This window comes from Ovis aries, chromosome 13 (genome assembly GCF_016772045.2).
Source record: "Ovis aries strain OAR_USU_Benz2616 breed Rambouillet chromosome 13, ARS-UI_Ramb_v3.0, whole genome shotgun sequence".
Classification (NCBI taxonomy): domain Eukaryota; kingdom Metazoa; phylum Chordata; class Mammalia; order Artiodactyla; family Bovidae; genus Ovis; species Ovis aries.
In genome coordinates, this window is record NC_056066.1 from 19,496,615 (window position 1) to 19,515,801 (window position 19,187).

Consider the following 19,187-nt stretch of genomic DNA (forward strand, 5'->3'; position numbering starts at 1 on the left):
GCGTGAAGTGATCCCTCACTGCAGTTTTTATGAGAACGTTTTTAATTGGTATACCTCAAAGAAGGCATTTCAATAATATTTCTAGACATTATATAATAATACACACACACACATATATATATGTTTCTTGATTTCATAAGTTATTTACACCTTATGCCAACACATGTTCATAGAAGAAAAAATATAAATGAATGTGTGCACAGTTATCCATGTGCAATGTATTGGGTTTGCCAGAAAGTTCAGCCCGGTGTTTATGTAAGATGTTATGGAAAAACTTGAACAGATTTTCTGGCCAACTAAGTATTTAGAAGTGCAAAATATTCAAAACCATAAAAATATTAAAGGAGAGAATTAGTTAAATTAAGGTATGCATTACACACTGTGGTGTAATATAAATTATGGTAAATACTGTGGTACAAACAGCTATATGTAGTACTATACTCTGAGTGAAACTGAACTCTATATAATGACTTGGAGGGATTTCTATAAATAATATTAAGTAAAAAAAAACTGGAAAGGGAAAACTAATATGCAAACACTGGGTAATAAAACAGAAATGAGAAAAAATAAAGGAGAGACAAAAAATAGAGAAAAGACAGGAAAACTATCACAAAATGATGCACATAGATACCTACAAGAAGAGAGAGAAGACTGAGAAGCCTCTAAGCATACTGCTTTGTATATTGTTAACTTTTGGAAGTAGTTTCATGCTCTGTGTATTTCAAAATAAAAATTAGGGCAAAACAAATACGAAGATGGAATGGAAAGAAAACGCAAACTTAAAGAATTGAAACTACTGTAGGGAGAATAAAAGCAGTAATTCCTCAAACCAGTATTTACTAAAAACCCTGTCTTGGACATGGAAATGGGGTGATTTGGGGGGAGGTGGACAACAGACAAGTCATGCAATCATTTTATAACTTGATTTGTTTCTGTAATGGTATATTCAGAGCTATTCTGAAACCATTTGAGAAGCATTGCAGGATTAAGCAAATGAGTAATTGTACCAATGCTGTTTCAGAACTCTAGCTACCTGAGCTGTCATGTCCTACACGTGGCCACCACACTGCTCAAATATCTGTTATTAGTGACTGTGTCTGTGTGTAGGACTGTGTTAGTTGCTCAGTCATGTCTGACTCTTTGCGACCCCATGGACTGTAGCCTGCCAGGCTTCTCGGTCCATGGAATTCTCCAGGCAGGAATACTGGAGTGGATTGCCATTCCCTTCTCCAGAGGAACTTCCCAACCCAGGGATCAAACCCTGGTCTCCTGTCTTGCAGGCAGATTCTTTACTGTTTGAGCTACAGGGAAGAGGTCACCAATTTTAAGTGGCTTGCTCCTACAGGGAGGATTAGTTTTCACTCAACTAGCCCTCCCACCACAAAGGACACCACCCAACGAGGACTAGACATTGTGTGGATCTACCAGTGGCTCCTGGCTGAACCATTAGTACACACACTTAGTTACCTGATACCATAGTGAAATTCCTGGGCGTGATCTCTAAGGGGCATGAATTCTCATTTCAGAGGACAAGACCTCCAAACTTGGGTGATTCAACTCTGACAAATAATTGGGCCCACCAAATAGTGCATTCTCCTTTGCCCATAGAGAGTCCTTGATGAAACCAATCTATGTGGTTACCAGAGAGGCTGCTTCATTTTAGTGAGGATACAACCAAGAGAGTGCTCAAAAGGCCCCCCAACAGGCCTCCTGACCCTCATTAGATGCTTGATATACAGATCTCCAAAACATCTGTTTGCTAATGGAGACTATGGCATAAGGGCCCTATCATGGGTAGAGGCATCCATTGGGCTTCTGTAGTTATAGCTACTGGGAGCTGGCTGAAAGGCACACTGCTTTGGAGATATAGGTATTCACCTGCTCCTGGGTGTTGGGCCATTCATCTTCTGGTCACAAAATGCTCTTAAGGACAAAAATTTCTATCAAATGGTATCAGTATTTCTGCTTTTCTCTCTAGGTATCTCATGGTATTTGATTTTAGTCAAAGTGAAATATTTCAGTATGAATATATGCTCAACAAATACATTTTCATAAACCAAAATAAAAACATCTAATGGGTTTAATTTAAAACAATATAAATTTTTCTGTAGTTTTTGCACTTACTAGTAAATCTTTCCCCTGTGTGAAAGCTTTCTTTCTTCACTTGAATCTCCGATTCTGACACTGACTCTTGATGGTCAAGCATATGATTTCCATCTGGTACTTCATCTTGAGCTACAAAAAGAGAAGAATTTAGTCAACTAAATAAAAATAAAGATCTATGGTGAAACGTTTAGCTTACAATTTATAAAATGAAAACAGAAGCAGTTATCTCATTTTTATGAAGTTAAGAAGAAAATCACCATATTGTGAAGTCTGCCATGAAAACTATGAGAAGTCTTAATGTGTGTGTGTGAAAGGTACTTTATCATAAAAATAATACTCGTGGAATTCAAATATGTTTTATGTTAAGTTTCTCATTTTCTGAGTTGCCTCAATATTTTTAGTTAATATAATTCAATAGACCAAACAAAGAAAATACATATGTATAAGGTTATTCATAGCATAATATTTGTAATTGTAAAATATTAAAACCACTTAAACATAAAGCATAGGAGACTGGGAGGCTAAAGTAGCATATGTAAAGTATAAAAATATAGACTGTAGGGTGCAATGTGCACACGGAGCTGTACAAACAAGTATAAAAAGATCCTGATGAAATGATTGGGAAGCATCTCCAGGATACAGTGTTTAATGGGGGGAAAAAACCTAAAAGAGAGAATACCAAGTATGGTTTAAGAAAGAAGGAAGGAAAAGGAAATTTGGAAAAAAACAAAAAAGATGATGAAAGATCCTTATTTTAAAAACAAGAAATACAGGAAATGTAAATCAAAAACAAATATACTGGGTCACAAGAGTCCCTGCAGACATGGCTGACTGAGCCATACCCAGTAACTACTATTTGCTCTCATGCCATTCTGACAATGATGGATATTCTGTGATATAGCCAGGTTCTGAGATTCAAGTCTAATGAAAAAGAATCCAGGTTTCTCAGTTTCACTTGACCAGCAACCTGAGGAGACTATACAGACACCACTGTGAAGGAGCTACTCTTGTTAATCTGGTGAGGGAAACAGACACCTTGCTGGTTGTGTCTCAACAGAACCCCTGGTTCTGAGTTTCCTGACAGGGGCCACTGTGTCCAAGGAGGACAAGGGAGGGGATGAGGAAGAGAAGACACAAACACCTAAGACAATCTCCTTCCTCTTCTGGCTGACATTTGATTTCTGAAAACGTCTGCCCACACATGGTGAGCTCCTTGCCACTGGAAACACTGTCTAGTTACCCAGCAATGGAGGCTCAAGAAAGGGATAGATGGACTCTCCAGCACACATCTTGTGCCAGGCAGTGAGCCATGGTGGCCAGCACAGCCCCATGAGACTCAAAATGGTGATGAACTTACTACTAATAACGTTCTCCCCCCAGTGACCTTAAGATGAATCTGACAACTCTACTTTCACCCAGAATACTTGGCTTTTCAAAATAAGCAAGATTAGGGATTCTAGTCCCCCAAGATTGGCTTTTAATTTACCAAGGACTGTTATCTCCACAACTCTGACACCAGGATGAGAAGAACACAAGTTATGCATTTTGACCCTTACTTAAATCTGACCATGGTGTGGGTGCTTTTAGACATCATAAACTTCTATTTCATAGCTCCCACTGCTGAACACATAATTGCATGCATGCTAAATTGCTTCAGTCATATCCAACTCTTTGTAATCCCATGGACTGTAGCCTGCAAGGCTCCCCTGTCTATGGCATTCTCTAGGCAAGAATACTGGAGTGGGTTCCCATGCCCTCCTCCAGGGGATCTTCCCAATCCAGGAAATGAATCCGTGGACCTTGCATCTCCTGCATTGTCAGACAGGTTCTTTACCATTTGTGCCACCTGGGAAACCCTGAATATATCACTAGTACAGATGTATTTTCTATGTGAACTCAAACTCACATAAGCCCCAAGCCATGATGAGCACTGCTGCACTCAGGATCATTTCAGTGGGGCACATGGAAGAATGCAAACCTACCAGACTCCTAGTGCCTACAGATGTGTCTTCAGATCAACTACTAAGCAAAGGAAAAACAAATGCTAGCCATCTTTGCTGACTTTCAGGAAGGCAAATGTCTCTGTGAGATTATTTCTCCATTCAGTTTAACTAAGTAAACCTATGCAAAGAGCCTTGCATGCCTGGACTGGACTACAATACTAGAGCTCAGTGCTGTGGTACAGATCAGGACACAGGCCTTACCTGACATTGTGACCGTCCTAGAGGCTCTTGCCCCAGCTGAGGGAAATAGGTATGAAGGAATTCATATTACAAATGCTCCTTCAATGTCTCTGTCCACACAGATGATATGATCAGTTTGCTTTTTGCTTAAAAGGTTGCAATACACCTTTAATGTCCTTGCATAAGGCCATGAGCAGGAAGAAGTCCCATTCCCAGATGGAGCACTGGGCTTCCACAGTATTGTTGACATCCTCATCCTTCTGGTACATCCTGGCATGTGTACTATCCCACAAGGCCAGATGCTATGTTGACCATGCTTAGCAGCATAGCAGGGTCATTAACAGAAGCATGGACAAGGACCTTGTAGGAATACACATCATTCTAGAGATTATCTTCCAAAATTTGTCCTGTCAGTCACAACAAATGAGAGCCCCCCACACTCTGTGGAACTATTCTGCTACTGGTACTCTTGCATTCCCCTCATGGGCCCTGATTGCAACCATCTACTAAGTTTCAGAAAAAACACCTGCATATGAAAGGATCTCAACTAATAGGATGGTCTGGAGGTAAACAAAAAAATCTTCCCAGTCACATTTTCCCTTGAAACTTCTGATCTGATTTCCAGATAAAATTCTCAGCACTTCTCTGTTCATCAGTTAGTCTTTGGAAGATGGCAATTCCACAGGACAGGGGATTAGTCTGTGACTCTCTATGTCTAACTTCCTGGAGTAGGGTGAAAGGCACATACCTCTTGAAGACAATTATGTGCCTTTTATTGGTTTGGTGTATACTGAGTACATGACCCATGACTAAGAAAAATACTACAATCAGAAATATTGACCAAGTATTTCACAACTTTAGTTTTTATCCTCTAGTTATCTTAGGATATTTATACATTAGGTCAAAGTATAAAATATCTACTATATATATGTATACACACACAATCTATGAAGCAAAGAATAAGATCATTGGCTGTAATTAACTTTAAATAATTTAAAGTTATCTGTAATCAGTATACTTACTGTGTTTTTTCTCTTTTTGCTGCTTTACTGTCATTTGGCTTTTTGACATTGATTCTTGATGGTCACGCACAAGATTTGCATCTGATATTTCCTCTTGAGCTACAAGAGAGGTATAGTTAGCCCACTGAACAGAAAAATACATCTATTATGAAATCTCTACATATCAAATTCATAATAAGCAAACAGAAATATTCTAATTTTTCTGAAGTTATAGTGTAGTTACCATAATGCTAGATCTGATAACACTGTGAGAGGAGTTTTAATAGATGTGTTTTGAATCTTTCTCATTATTTTATAAATATTTCCAGGCATTATATATAGTTTGTATTTGTCTCTGTTTCTCTTAGGTTATTTATATTTTATAGATTGACAGACTTCAGAGACCAACGAACAAAACATATGTGTACTATTTGCTAATTACAGTAATATTTGTAACTGCATATAAAAGTTCATGCATGGAAAATTGGATAAACAATCTAATATATGTACTATAAACTTTGTGAAGTGAAGTGAAAGTCGTTCAGTCATGTCTGACTCTTTGTGACCCCATGGACTATACAGTCCATGGAAGTCTCCAGGTCAGAATACTGGAGTGGGTAGCCTTTCCCTTCTCCAAGGGATATTCCGGACCCAGGAATCAAATCAGGGTCTCCTGCATTGCAGGCGAATTATTTACTAACTGAGCTATCAGGGAAATTCCATAAACTTTGTAAATTATGCTAAATAATATGGTACCATCAGAGGTATGTAAAGATGTAAAAGGAATCAAATGAATCTCTATAAACTGACCTGGAGGGATTTCAAGGGGATAATATTAAGAGAGGGAAAAAAAAAAAAAAAAGAGAAATGTATGGTACCTTTCAGATAGGGAAGATGGAGGGAAAAGGAAATAAATAAGAAAGAGGAAGGGAGAGAATTAGAGAGACAGTTACCTTTACAAAATGACACACAAGTGAGATAGAAAAAAATGTAACTGGTTACCTACAGGACACAAAGGAGCAAACTGAGGAAGAAATGGTACTCCTTTAAGTATACCTTTTTGCATAGTATTTACTTTTGGAAGCAAGTTCAGGTTCCACATGTTTCAAAAATAAAATTAAAACAAAAAAGAGAAACTAAAACTGAAAGCAAACTTAGAGAAATTAACCTACTGCAAACAAGAAGTACTAATGCAAGTAACTCATCAGCACGACATTTGACATATTCCCTCATTCATGGGCAGAAGCGTGGAGAGATTGTCAACATATGACAAAGTATTTCCAGTAGGCTTTTTTTCCCATCCTAATAGGCAAAACAGTTTCAAAATAATTTTCACAGTCTAACAAATGAGCAAATGTGTTATTTAGAGAGAACAGTTGTAGAGTGTGTGCATGTGTGCTAGGTCATTCAGTTGTGTCCGACTCTTTGTGACTCTTTGGACTGTAGCCCATCAGACTCTCCTGCCCAAAGGATTTTTCAGGCAAGACTACTGGAGTGGGTTGTCATTTCCTTCTCCAGGGGATCTTCCTGACCCAGGGATGAAACCTGCATTTCCTGCGCTTCCTGCACTGCAGGAGGATTCTTTACCCACTGAGCTATGAGGGGAGCCCCTTAGAAAGGAAATACACACATGAAATGAAAGAATGCAGAACAGTCCTGAGGGGGTAAAGCAGAATTGAAGATTTCCAAGATTAATCATGCATTCTAAACATGTCTATGCAGGTTTATATACACATATATAGGTATACATGCTAATGTACGTGTATAAAAATATGTATGTATGTGTAAGTACATATATAAAAATGTGAACATACTTAAGAAACCTGACCAGTCTAGATCTTATATGTGATCTTTCAGGCAGAATCAGACAACTATAAAGGCATTACCCGGAGTTAACTTTGGGGCTTCCCAGGTGGCGCTTAGTGGGAAAAAAAATCCTCTTGCCGATGCAGGAGACAAAAGGGACACAGGTTCAACCCCTGGGTTGGGAAGATTCCGTGGAGCAGGGCATGGCAACACACTCCAGGATTCTTGCCTGGGGAATTCCCTGGACAGAGGAGCCTGGCAGGCTACAGTCCATGGGGTCACAAAGAGTTGGACGCAACTGAAGCAGCTTTGCACACATGCAGCACGTACCATGGGGAAAAGAAGTTTAACTCACAGAGACTTATTGCACAGCCAGTGCACTGCAGCCATTGGAGAAGCTGCAGTCATGGACATAGCCCTCCCTTCCCACCACTCTCTTAAGCACACTGCATTCTTAGCTCAGTCACCATCAACTGGAAGCCTCAGTGTGGCGGTAGTAGGGGTGGACTTGATTAGGGCATCATACTATTCCAGCACTGCCACTGACTGCATTACCTTATGGGAGGAGGGTGAGGAGGGACTGAAGAAACTTTTCTCAGTTAAGATTCAGTATTCAAGATGCCTCAGAGGATCCATAAGATACCAAGAGTCTTTTGTCTGGTGCTCCTTCAGCTGTGAGGTGATACTCTTCTACATCTCATACCAGGTTTGCACTGGTATTAATACATCTAACCCTCACCTACTGCTGCTCCAAGTGGGGAAACAGAACATGGCTATAGCTTGGGCCCTTTCCTGCTTGAACAATTGCAGTAAGCGAGCAAACATTTGTTACTTTTAGTTTGGCTTGCTATTTTAATTGGCCAACTCAAAAACTGGTATCTCTCTCTCAGACAAATTGGAGCAGCAAGCAGGGTAAATGAAGCTCAAAGCCTTTCAGAAGGCACACTTCGGGATGGCACACTTTGGGATGTGCTTAGTAAATCTGTGGGACGTTCTGGGGTGAGGTGGGGGAGGGTACCACAGGAGCATCAGCAAGAGTCTGAGCGGACCCTGGGGCATTGTGACAGCCAGGCCGGGGTGCTTTGGACAGGGCTAGCAACCACACAGGGTGCCCTAGGAGAGTGCAACTGTATTTCTTTAGGCTTTTCAGTTCTGAGGGGGAACAGTTTCTTTTCTCTAGACTTTGATTCATTAGCCAAGACACCTGCTGGGTCAATCAAATAAGATTCACCAGAGGGGCTCTGAGAAAGCTAGGGCAGCGATTTGTGTGCTACTGCTTATGGTCCACTAGTGATGGGATGTAAAGCTGTGGGAAACCCTGCATGTCGAGCTGTACCCACTAACTACTGTTAGCTACTGTTAAATTTGCTCCTAGGACTGACAATGAGCTACTGAGATGTATGTTTTACCAAAACAAAACAAAAACGAGAGAGAGAGAGAGAGAGAGACGTAGGATCACTGTTCCAGTAGCAAAAGAAGAGAAACCTGGTAGTTTGCCTTCATACTAAAGGTATTAATCTTGTTACACTTAGTGAAGGAGAGGGGCACACACACACTGAGCAGAAGGTACAAAATACCTTCTTTAGAGAGCCTTGACAGCAGTCATGTTGGCTGAGGAGGTGGAAGAAAAGTGGGGAATAAAAAGAGCATACATTTAAAACTCTCTCCTTCATTAGCAGGCAATTATTTTGGCTCTCACAGAATGACCAACCTGTGATGAGTTCTCTACCACTGAAAAACATGTTTGGATCATCACTGCAGAAATGATAGTGTCCCTTTGTGCCACACTGGTGGTCCCAGGGTCTACAGTGAGAACAGTGAGATATTTAACCAAATTTGGATTTCTTGATTCATTCATGTCACCCTTGCTAGATAACTATTGAGCTCAAATAAGCCTCCTCATAAGGTCAGGTTATTGGGAACTATACAATCTAGATACTGACTGACAGATTGTTGGACATGGAATAGCACCTACTGCCAATGTAGCAGTGATTAACAGTAAAAACAATGTGAAAACGGTAATCAGTAACCTATTCCTGAACAATCTAGGCCTGGATCCCCAGAAGAGATCTACCAGTGAATATCCAATATGAGGTGTCAGAGAGGTAGGCTGATGGGATTACTGTCAAGGAACTTAAGACCCACTGGATGCCTAGAAGGAAGCTAAACTAGTGTCCACCTAGAGATGACTCCTACAACTAATACAGTGTCACTGCTCAGTGCTTTCCAGTGAATTTTGACATGAGTATTCTGAGAGCCCACCAACTTCTATCAAGAACTCTCTTGGAAACAACCTAGATGTCCATCAGCAGATGAATGGATAAGAAAGCTGTGGTACATATACACAATGGAGTATTACTCAGCCGTTAAAAGAATTCATTTGAATCAGTTCTGATGAGATGGATGAAACTGGAGCCAATTATACAGAGTGAAGTAAGCCAGAAAGAAAAACACCAATACAGTGTACTAACACATATATATGGAATTTAGGAAGATGGCAATGACGACCCTGTATGCAAGACAGGGAAAGAGACACAGATGTGTATAACGGACTTTTGGACTCAGAGGGAGAGGGAGAGGGTGGGATGATTTGGGAGAATGACATTCTAACATGTATACTATCATGTGAATTGAATCGCCAGTCTATGTCTGACGCAGGATGCAGCATGCTTGGGGATGGTGCATGGGGATGACCCAGAAAGATGTTATGGGGAGGGAGGTGGGAGGGGGTTCATGTTTGGGAATGCATGTAAGAATTAAAGATTTTAAAATTTAAAAATAAAAACTAAAAAAAAAAAAAAAAAAAAAAAAAAGAACTCTCTTGGACTTCCTTGGTGGCACAGTGGATAAGTGCCAATACAGGGGACACAAGATTGATCCCTGGTCTGGGAAGATTCCACATGCTGTGGAGCAACTAAACCCATGCACCACAGCTACTGAGCCTGAGCTTTAAATCTGGTGAGCTGAAAAATAGCTGAGCCTGTGTGCTGCAACTGCTGAACCCATGTGCCTAGAGCCTATGGTCCACAACAAGAGTAGCCACTGTAATGATAAGCCCGAGCATTGCAACAAATAGTAGGCCCTACTCACTGCAACTAGAGAAAGCCCACTCAAAGCAATCAAGATTCAGCGAAGCCAAAAATAAGTAAATGTCTTAAAGAAAGAAAAGAAAAAAAGAACACTTGGCTTTCAAAAATGCACAAGACTATGAGTCGGACCAAGTCCCTATGTCCACAGTGGGAACATGAGGACAGAGTTCAGTATATTTCCTGGATCTTTTGGATACGGTGGTTATGTGACTATGATCTCAACTCCTGACACCAGAATGATGGAGAAACACACAATATTTACCACATAAGGGAGAGAGATCTGGGTAAGCACCCCAGGCCATTGGGTCTGAGGCCATTACCAGTGGAATCCTTACCAGATCCAACGATGGGTGTGTGCCTTTAAATCACTACAAATTTCCATTGTTTTGGCCCCCTGATATATGTATCATTAGCATAGGTTAACTGTCAGTGTGAAACCCTGCTTTGTATTCCTGAGAGGAACTACCATACTTCCACAAGGCTAACAAAATTCTCTGAATATCTGTCATCAATGCAAAAGTGATGATATGAAAATGTTCCACTATCAAAGGGTGCAACAGACTTCCACTTTATTGATGACATTGTCTTTGGGTCCAATATGCGCCCTACTAGACAAAGACTAGATGGATGTGCCACAGACCCACATATGGCAACTCTGTGGAGCCATTATTATGGACAAGGTAGTTACCTGGCACTCTTAATAAAATGCCTGACCATGATCTATAAGGGGAAAGATATCTCATTCCAGAAAACAGTGCCAAGCTTTGGTCCTCTCTACTTCCACAAATGAAGAGAAGGCCTGGAGACTGGTGGGACAACTAACAGATTACATTCTCACATTTCTTATGTATAGTCTGTGATGACACTCATCTATAGGGTAAATAGAAAGGCTGCTTCCTTTCCATGGGGCCATGACTAATAGGATGCCATAGGAGACCCTACAACAGGTCATCAGGCTGCCCTTCCCTGGCACCCTTCTAATCCCTATTTGTTCTTTGAGTTACAGAATTCAGCAGCATTTCTGTTTACCAGTTGGAGGCTGTGGCAGAAGACCACTGACATAGGTCAGAGGCACCCCTTTAGGCTTTCAAACCCACATCTCTAAGAGTCAGCTGAAAGGTAAACATCCTTTAAGAGAAATTTACTGGTCTATTATAGGGCCCTGGTAGATGCTGAGTTATTGACCTATGACCACAAAATCAGAAATACCAAACAAGAGATATGAATAATTTTGCCTTTGTTCTCAAGTTATCTTAGAGAATTCACACAGTAAGTCTTCTATATAGCATATTTCAAATACATACTCACGAGCCAAAGAGAAATAATCTACTGATGAGTTTAATTAAAAATAAGTTAACATTATCTATAATTATTGTACTTACTACTGAGTCTTCTTCCTTTAGAAGGTCTTTGTTTCTTTACTTCCAGTTGAGTTTCTGACATTGACTCTTGCTCAAGCACAGGATTTTCATCTGGTACTTTATCACTAGCTATATAAACAGAGATATTTACTCCAATAAATGGAAAAATAGATACACTGTTTAATTCTATACTTTCAAATTACTGACAAGTGTATGTCAACATTTTCTCACATTTAAAAAAAACTATAGGAAAGTATTATAATACTGGACTGATATGAAAATGGTAAGAAGAGTCTTAATAATATATACTGAAACTGTCTCATCACTTCATTCATATTCATAGGTTTCAAATATGTTCTGTTAGGTCTCCAGTTTCCTTAACACTTCAGGTTAAAACATAGCCATAACCCAAACCACAAAATGGTATATGCACAAGATTATTCATCACAGCATATTTGCAATTACAATATACTCAAAATCACTTATACGTGCAAACTGGTTCACCAATAAGCCAAAGTATATACTATAAACTATGGTATTATCAACTATGGTATACAGTATGGTCCAAACAACTGTGCACACAACTGTAAAGGAAATGAAAAAGATACCATAAACATGGAGGTATTCCCAGTATATAAAGTTAAGTGAAATTAAAAAAAAAACAAACTAGATATCTAAAACACTATCTTTCAGGACAGAACAAAAGAAAACCAAAAAACTTGGCAGTTACCTTTACAAAATGAAACATAAGGTAAATCAGAAAACAAAACAGTTTGTTACCAAAGACACTGCAGACCATGCTCACTGAATTACGCTTGATGACTACTGTTAGTGCTGTTTGTCCCTGGCACTGGTAGACAGCCTACAACACAGCGAATTTTTGAGACTCATTTTTAGTGAAAAAGTATCTAAAGCTCTCAAGGTCACTTTGCCAGTGACCTGAGGAAACCAGTCAGACCGGGATACTTCTCAAGAGGTAATTGCTGAGTCTTGGTGAGGGGGTGTGTCACAACAGACTCCCTCATTCTGAGTGCTTTCACAGTGACCACTCTGCCCAAGAAAGGGGGAAGACAATGATGTGAACACTTGATTCCCTCTCTCCTTCCCCAGCTTGTTTCTTAAGTTTGGCCCCACTTCTGACGAGTATACTAACACTTAAGAAAGTGATGCCTGATAGGCATCTGATGGTCTTTTGGTTCAACAATGAACATAAAGAAAAGTAGATGATGTGACTGGTAACCAGACTCAGATTACCAGTGTCATTGGTGCCACCTGTGCTGGTTTCCTAGCTATATTAAGCCTCCTTTTAAGGTTATATCAGTTGGTTCACAAGACAATCCAGATATTCAGCGACAAATTTCAGGGAAAGGAAGAACCAGTCACAGACAGATATCGTTTGGCCAGTGAAGAAAGTGTCCTAAAAATGGTAATCAAGAACCCACATATGGATGATCTGATTAAGTGGTTTCTCAAGGAAATCTCTGGGTCTAGTTACTTAACCATGGGATCTCAAGAAGAACACTGAAGGGCTGTCCACCAAGGAATTCATGGCTAGGTAGTGGTCCATAGGTGACCCAAAACCCAGAAACTCTAGAGTTCAAATGATGATGACATCTATGATTAACACAAGTGCTCTTCTTTTGCATTTCCCAGTGAATCTTGAGGTGAATCTGAAACACACCCCACCCCTACTACTTTATGCAATTTCTCTGTATTCTATACAAACAAGGTTAGGCCAAGGTCTGCATAGTCAAAGTTATGGTTTTTCCAGTAGTTATGTACAGATGTGACAGTTGGACCATAAAGAAGGCTAAGCAATGAAGAATTGATGATTTCAAACTGTGGTGCTGGAGAAGACCCTTGAGAGTCCCTTGGACAGCAAGGAGATCAAACCAGCCAATCCTAAAGGAAAGCTGTCCTGAATATTCATTGGAAGGACTGGTGTTGAAGCTGAAGCTCCAATACTATGGCCACCTGATGTGAAGAGTCGACTCACTGGAAAAGACCCTGATTCTGGGAAAGACTGAGCGCAGGAAGAGAAGGGGGGATAGAAAGAGAAGTGGCTGACAGAGGATGAAATGTTTGGATGGCATCACCAACTCAATGGACATGAGTTTGAGCAAACTCAGGGAAACAGTGAAGGGCAGGGAAGCCAGGTGTGCTGCAGTCCATGGGGTCACAGAGGGTCAGATATGACTTAGCGACTGAACACAACAAATCTCCTAAAACTTCCCAGTTGTGACATGAGGATACATGATAAAGTCACAGTTCAGTAGAGAGATAGGTGAAAATTGCATATCTGGGCCTTTTGGATACTGATGTACATATGACTCATATCTCCATGAGCACAGACACTACAATGAGGAGGAACCAGATAATGCTCACTGGTTTTTGGTCTGAGCTCACCAAGTGGAATCGTTATCCAAATTCAACTATAGGTGTATCCTTACATGCCACTAAAATTTTCCATTGTTATGGCTTCCATTACTGAAAGTATTATTGGTATAGATGTATTTTCTACAGCATCTCACTCACTTCTACCATTAAGATCTGATGGGACCTACTGTATTTTGGGTCATTTTAATAGGGCATTTGGAAAACTATTTTTGGGCAAGAGGAGAAGGGGGTGGCAGAGGATGAGATGGTTGAATGGCATCACTGACTCAATGGACATGAGTTTGAGCAAACTCTGGGAGATGCTGAAGGACAAGGAAGGCTGCTATGCTGCAGTTGTTCATGGTGTCCCAAAGAGTGGGACACAACTTAGCAAATGAAAAACAACAACCAGACTACCAGTATCTAGCACCTTTACCATCCAAAAACAGCTCACTGTGCTTATTGCTGAGCTTAATGAAACTAAAGTTCTCCACAAAGTTATTTCTCCATTTATACATACTTTCAGTCTGTGTGTAAGGCCTAGGGATGCCTAGAGACTTGACTGATTATTGTTTGCTCAGTGCCACAGTATAGCTCTGGATACTGGTGTTTCATGCTCCTGTGAACTTCATAGAGATTTACTGCCCAAGTAGAGTGAAGTAAGTATGCAGCAACTGATATCACAAATGCCCCCCCCCCCCTCACATTTTAACATTCCTGTTCACACTAATGACCAGGATTGGTTTGCCTTATGTGGAATGGGTTGTGCTATACCTTCATGTCCTTTCACAAGCCCATGACCTAGAAAAAGCCCTGCTCCAAGATTAAGTACTATCCTTCCACTATATTGGACTTACCTGGTGGCTCAGATGGTAAAGCCTCTGCCTACAATGCGGGAGACCTGGGCTTAATCTCTGGGTTGGGAAGATCCTCTGGGGAAGGAAATGGCAACCCACTCCAGTACTCTTGCCCCCAACATCCCATGGATGGAGGAGCTTGGTAGGCTACAGTCCGTGGGGTCGCAGAGAGTTGGACATGACTGAGCAACTTCACTTTTACTTTTTTACTTTCCACTCTATGGATGACATTCTCCACTGGACCCAAACAAGTGTACTACCCAACAAGGACTGGATTCCATGATGACCCACATATGACCATATCTGAGTCATTAATGTAAAGATGGTACAAGGACCTAGTATTTAACTGAAATCCCTAAGGGCAAAGTGGAAAGGGGTACATTGTCTCATTCCAACCTTCAAGGAACCGAGGTTTTCCCTTCTCTATCCCCCCAAAATACCAAGCAGGCCAAGCTTTTTTCGAAGCACTCCAAAGTGTCAATCTTATTTCAGTCTCTACCACAACAAACACAAAGGACACTCAGTGTAGGTGTATGAATATATGTTTATGTGCATATTTATGTGCATGTATATGTACATATATATGTATACATGAGTTCAACTCCAGGTCAAAATCCTATGTTTGATTTTGCAGGTCCAACCACAGATAATTACAAAGTATCCACCTGACAGTTCTCATGGGGGAATACTTATCACCTCATACCAAATTTGATGCATATCCAGTGAACTTTAAACACTGAAAGTAGTTGCAATAGAGGACCAAGGCCCGTCCACACCGTGTTCTTATGCATTCTGGATTCCTATACCAGCTGCCTCTATTAGAGGCCTCCCTATGAAAGGGAGAGGAGGGTTCAGCTGATATTTGTACTTTTCAGGTGCCTCTCACAGACCACTTTACTGGGGGAATCTGAAGATCGTTTTCTTGGTTACTACTCAGTATTCAGGACTTACACTCCTAGCCATCCTGCATCAGTATTCACAAGGTTATTGGGGCCATAGGAAGAGCCTTTTGTCTGGGGCTCCTTCAGATATGACATCATCTTCCCTCAGCCCCTACTCCCATCAGTATTGATACATCTGACCCTTGCCTATTTTCTTTCTGTGGGGAAAATTAAACGGTGGTGGAGCTGAGGCTCTTTCCATTTAGACTTACTTATACTATTAGAGGAAGTGAATAAAAGCTTGTTACTTTCAGTTTGGCTTGCTCTCTTAATTGACCAAGTCAAAACAGGCAGCTTTCTCTGCCAGATTAGTGCAGAGAACAAAGTAGTCACTAAAGTAAAATTCTTTTCTGGAAGGAGCACTTTGAGAGGTGCTAGGGAGACTCTTTCAAGGCTCAGGGTTGGATCATCTGCAGGAGTCGAAGGGCCCCACAATGCACATTGTCTGTCGGGCTAATGTGTCTCCAGAAGAGCCAGTGGACACCATGGGGCTCTCCAGCAGAGTACCACTGTATTGTCTATGTGCAACTCTACTCACATTCTTCTAAGCCCTGCTTAACTGCAGTTAAGGCCATGTTAAAGGAGGATAGGAAGATTGTGAACCTATCCAATTTGAACACCTGTCTCTCAAAAATTTGCCTGGAAAAGAAACAGAAATAACTGCCCTCTTTTCTAAGCTTCATGCAGAAAAAGTCCTTGAGACTATATCCCTATTCAATAACTCAGCTGACTTGTATACCAGATCATGAGTTCAGTTACTCAACTGATTTTGGCTGTTCAATCAACAGAACAACCTTGGCAACAGTAGTATCTGACATCATGATGATTGCAAAAATTTATCCAGAGTGTGGAAACTTGTTAGGCAGCAACTGATGCCACAAATGCCCTTTTCCATATTCCTTCAAACAGGGATGATTCAGATCAGTTCATCTTTGTGTGGAATGATAACAACTCACCATTTACACCCTTCCACAATGCTACTTGAATTTCCTATTTGTCAGCAATGCATCACCTGGAAAACCTCCCACTACTAGAGGAGGGGCTTGTCTTTCTACTCTGCTGATAATATCATTCTATTGAGTCCAGAGAAGAGAGCTACTCAGCAAGGGCTGAACATCCTGCTAACACATAGGTGGCAACTTGCTGGGCCATTTATTACAGAAAGCGTACAAGCACCCAAGTGAAATTTCTGGGCATGATCAGGATATGGTGTCTCATTGTCTCATTCCGTGGGAGAAGACTGCTTCTGACCCTCGCCACTCCAACAATTAAAAAGGAGATCCACGGACTGATGGAACTCTTCGCCTGCCTGCATTCTTAATGCCAGCCATTTACAGGGTTACATAAAAGGTCATTTCCTTTCAACGGGGCCACAGCCAAGAGGATGACCTGGAAGCCCTTCAACAAGCCCCAGGCTACCCCCTTTTTTTGGGCCCCTCTGATCCATTTTGCCTTTTGAGTTAACAGATATCAGCAACCGCTCTATTCACCAATTGGACTTTAAGGCAGAAGGACACTGCCAGAGGCATCAGCTGGAGTTTTTAATTCATCATCTCTAGGAATAGCTGGCTGAAAGGTACACAGCCTTTAAGAGAAAATTATTAGTCCATTATTGGGCTTTAGTGCATACTGAGCACATGACCCATGACTGTGAAATAGTCTCAAGAGACGTTCCAACCAAAAGTTATCAATAGTTTTGCTTTTGCTCTCTAATTATTTAAGGGCATTCCCACTTTAGGTCAGTGTAAAATTTTTATAAAAATATGACCAGCTAGGATTCCTGGAGTGGAGATGGCCATGCTTGCTCTGCTGCTCCTATAGTTTAGGAGCATACAGCAACATCTGAGGATGGCTCATAAGCTGGACAAGTAAGACCTTGTGGTTTATTACTGTCTTTTCTATGTGATGCAAACTGGAATGAAGATTGATAGTAAAAACTAAATGTCATAAATTTTTATAAAAGCTAATGGATCAGTTAAAAGTTCTTAAACAGTTGGGTGATAATGAATGTTACTCAAGAAATAATTGTTGTTTACTCAGTTGTGTCTGACTCTTTGCAACCCCATGGACTGCAGCATGCCAGGCTTCCCTGTCCTTCACTATCTCCTGAAGGATGTTCAAACTGATGTTCATTGAATTGGTGATACCATGCAACCATCTCATCCTCTGTTGTCCCCTTCTTCTCCTGCCTTCAATCTTTCCCAGCATCAAGGTCTTTTCCAATATGTCGGCTCTTTGCAGCAGGTGGCCTAAGTATTGGAGCTTCAGCTTCAGCACCAGTCCTTTCAATGAATATTCAGGGTTATTTTCCTTTAGGATTAACTGGCTTAAACTCCTTGCTGTCCAGGGGACTCTCAAGAGTCTTCTCCAGCACCACAGTTTGACAGCATCGATTCTTTATTGCTCACCCTTCTTTACAGTCCAACTCACATCCACACATGATTACTGGAAAAACCACAGCTTTGACTATACGAATCTTTGTCAGCAAAGTGATATCCATGTTTTAATATGTTGTCTAGGTATGTCATGGCTTTTTTTCCAAGGAGCAAGTGTCCTTTAATTTCATGGCTGCAGTCTCTGTCCATTTGGAGAACTATGTTTTGAAAATGTTATGTATACAGATAATGAAGTTCATGCTGGGTGATTTCACCAAAACATGATCAAGTCCCACTACACTGCAAGTCTTTTAACAGATGTCAAAACAGTGTTGGAGAACTCACCGATGAAAATGTATGGAAGATGAAAGGCAACATGAAAGATAACATATTTATAATTGTTTATAGAATGGAGAGACTTGGGACTGGTGGGACTGAAGAATATACTGATGTTGAAGAAAAATGAAAATATGGGAGCAACCTCTCTGCCCACTCAGCCACTTCAGCCATGATCTTCAACTTAGGACCCAAGCAACATGACATCAGGCAGCTATGAAAGTGAAAGTGAAGCTGCACAGTCGTGTCCGACTCTTTGTGACCCCATGGGCTGTAGCCTACCACGCTCCTCCATCCATGGGATTTTCCAGGCAAGAGTACTGGAGAGGGTTGCCATTTCCTTCTCCAGAGGATCTTCCTTACCCAGGGAGTGAACCCGGGTCTCCCGCATTGTAGACACTTTACCATCTGAGCCACCAGGGAAATCTGAACACAAATTTCTCCTGGTGCCCACAATCCAGCATTCCAGCTAATATCCCAGCAGAAGTTTCTCACAGTACAAGTTTAGCAAATAACACTACCCAGCCTACTCCACAGACTACTCCAGGCATTGATTCTGCACTGTACTGCAGTTTCCCAGGGAGATATTCAACTAACATCAGAGGACTCTGCTAGAGCTCAGAAATATACCAAATATGCTGGCAGAGCTTTGCACTATGATGTTACCAATGCAGTGCAAAATCTAGAGAAGGCCCTCAAGTTACTGGCTATAGGTAGAGAATGAAGTCTTTGTAGAAAAGATCCATGCTTAAAGAA

The 19,187-nt window shown here is 40.9% G+C and overlaps 1 protein-coding gene and 1 pseudogene across 23 annotated transcripts in view; one reads left to right on the top strand and one right to left on the bottom strand.

The window, feature by feature from the left end:
• The window catches only part of CCDC7 (coiled-coil domain containing 7), a 301,615-nt gene that overhangs the window by 179,650 nt on the left and 102,778 nt on the right, over window positions 1–19,187 (bottom strand). For all 23 annotated transcript variants that reach the window (XM_042230493.2, XM_060397257.1, XM_042230489.2 and 20 more), the window contains 3 exons: window positions 11,568–11,675; window positions 5,312–5,410; window positions 2,125–2,235 (listed from right to left, as the gene is read on the bottom strand). In XM_042230493.2, coding sequence (XP_042086427.1) covers window positions 2,125–2,235; window positions 5,312–5,410; window positions 11,568–11,675 — 318 coding nt within the window. The remainder of the gene's footprint in view (window positions 1–2,124; window positions 2,236–5,311; window positions 5,411–11,567; window positions 11,676–19,187) is intronic.
• Window positions 16,155–19,155, top strand: LOC114117538 (vacuolar protein sorting-associated protein VTA1 homolog; annotated as a pseudogene).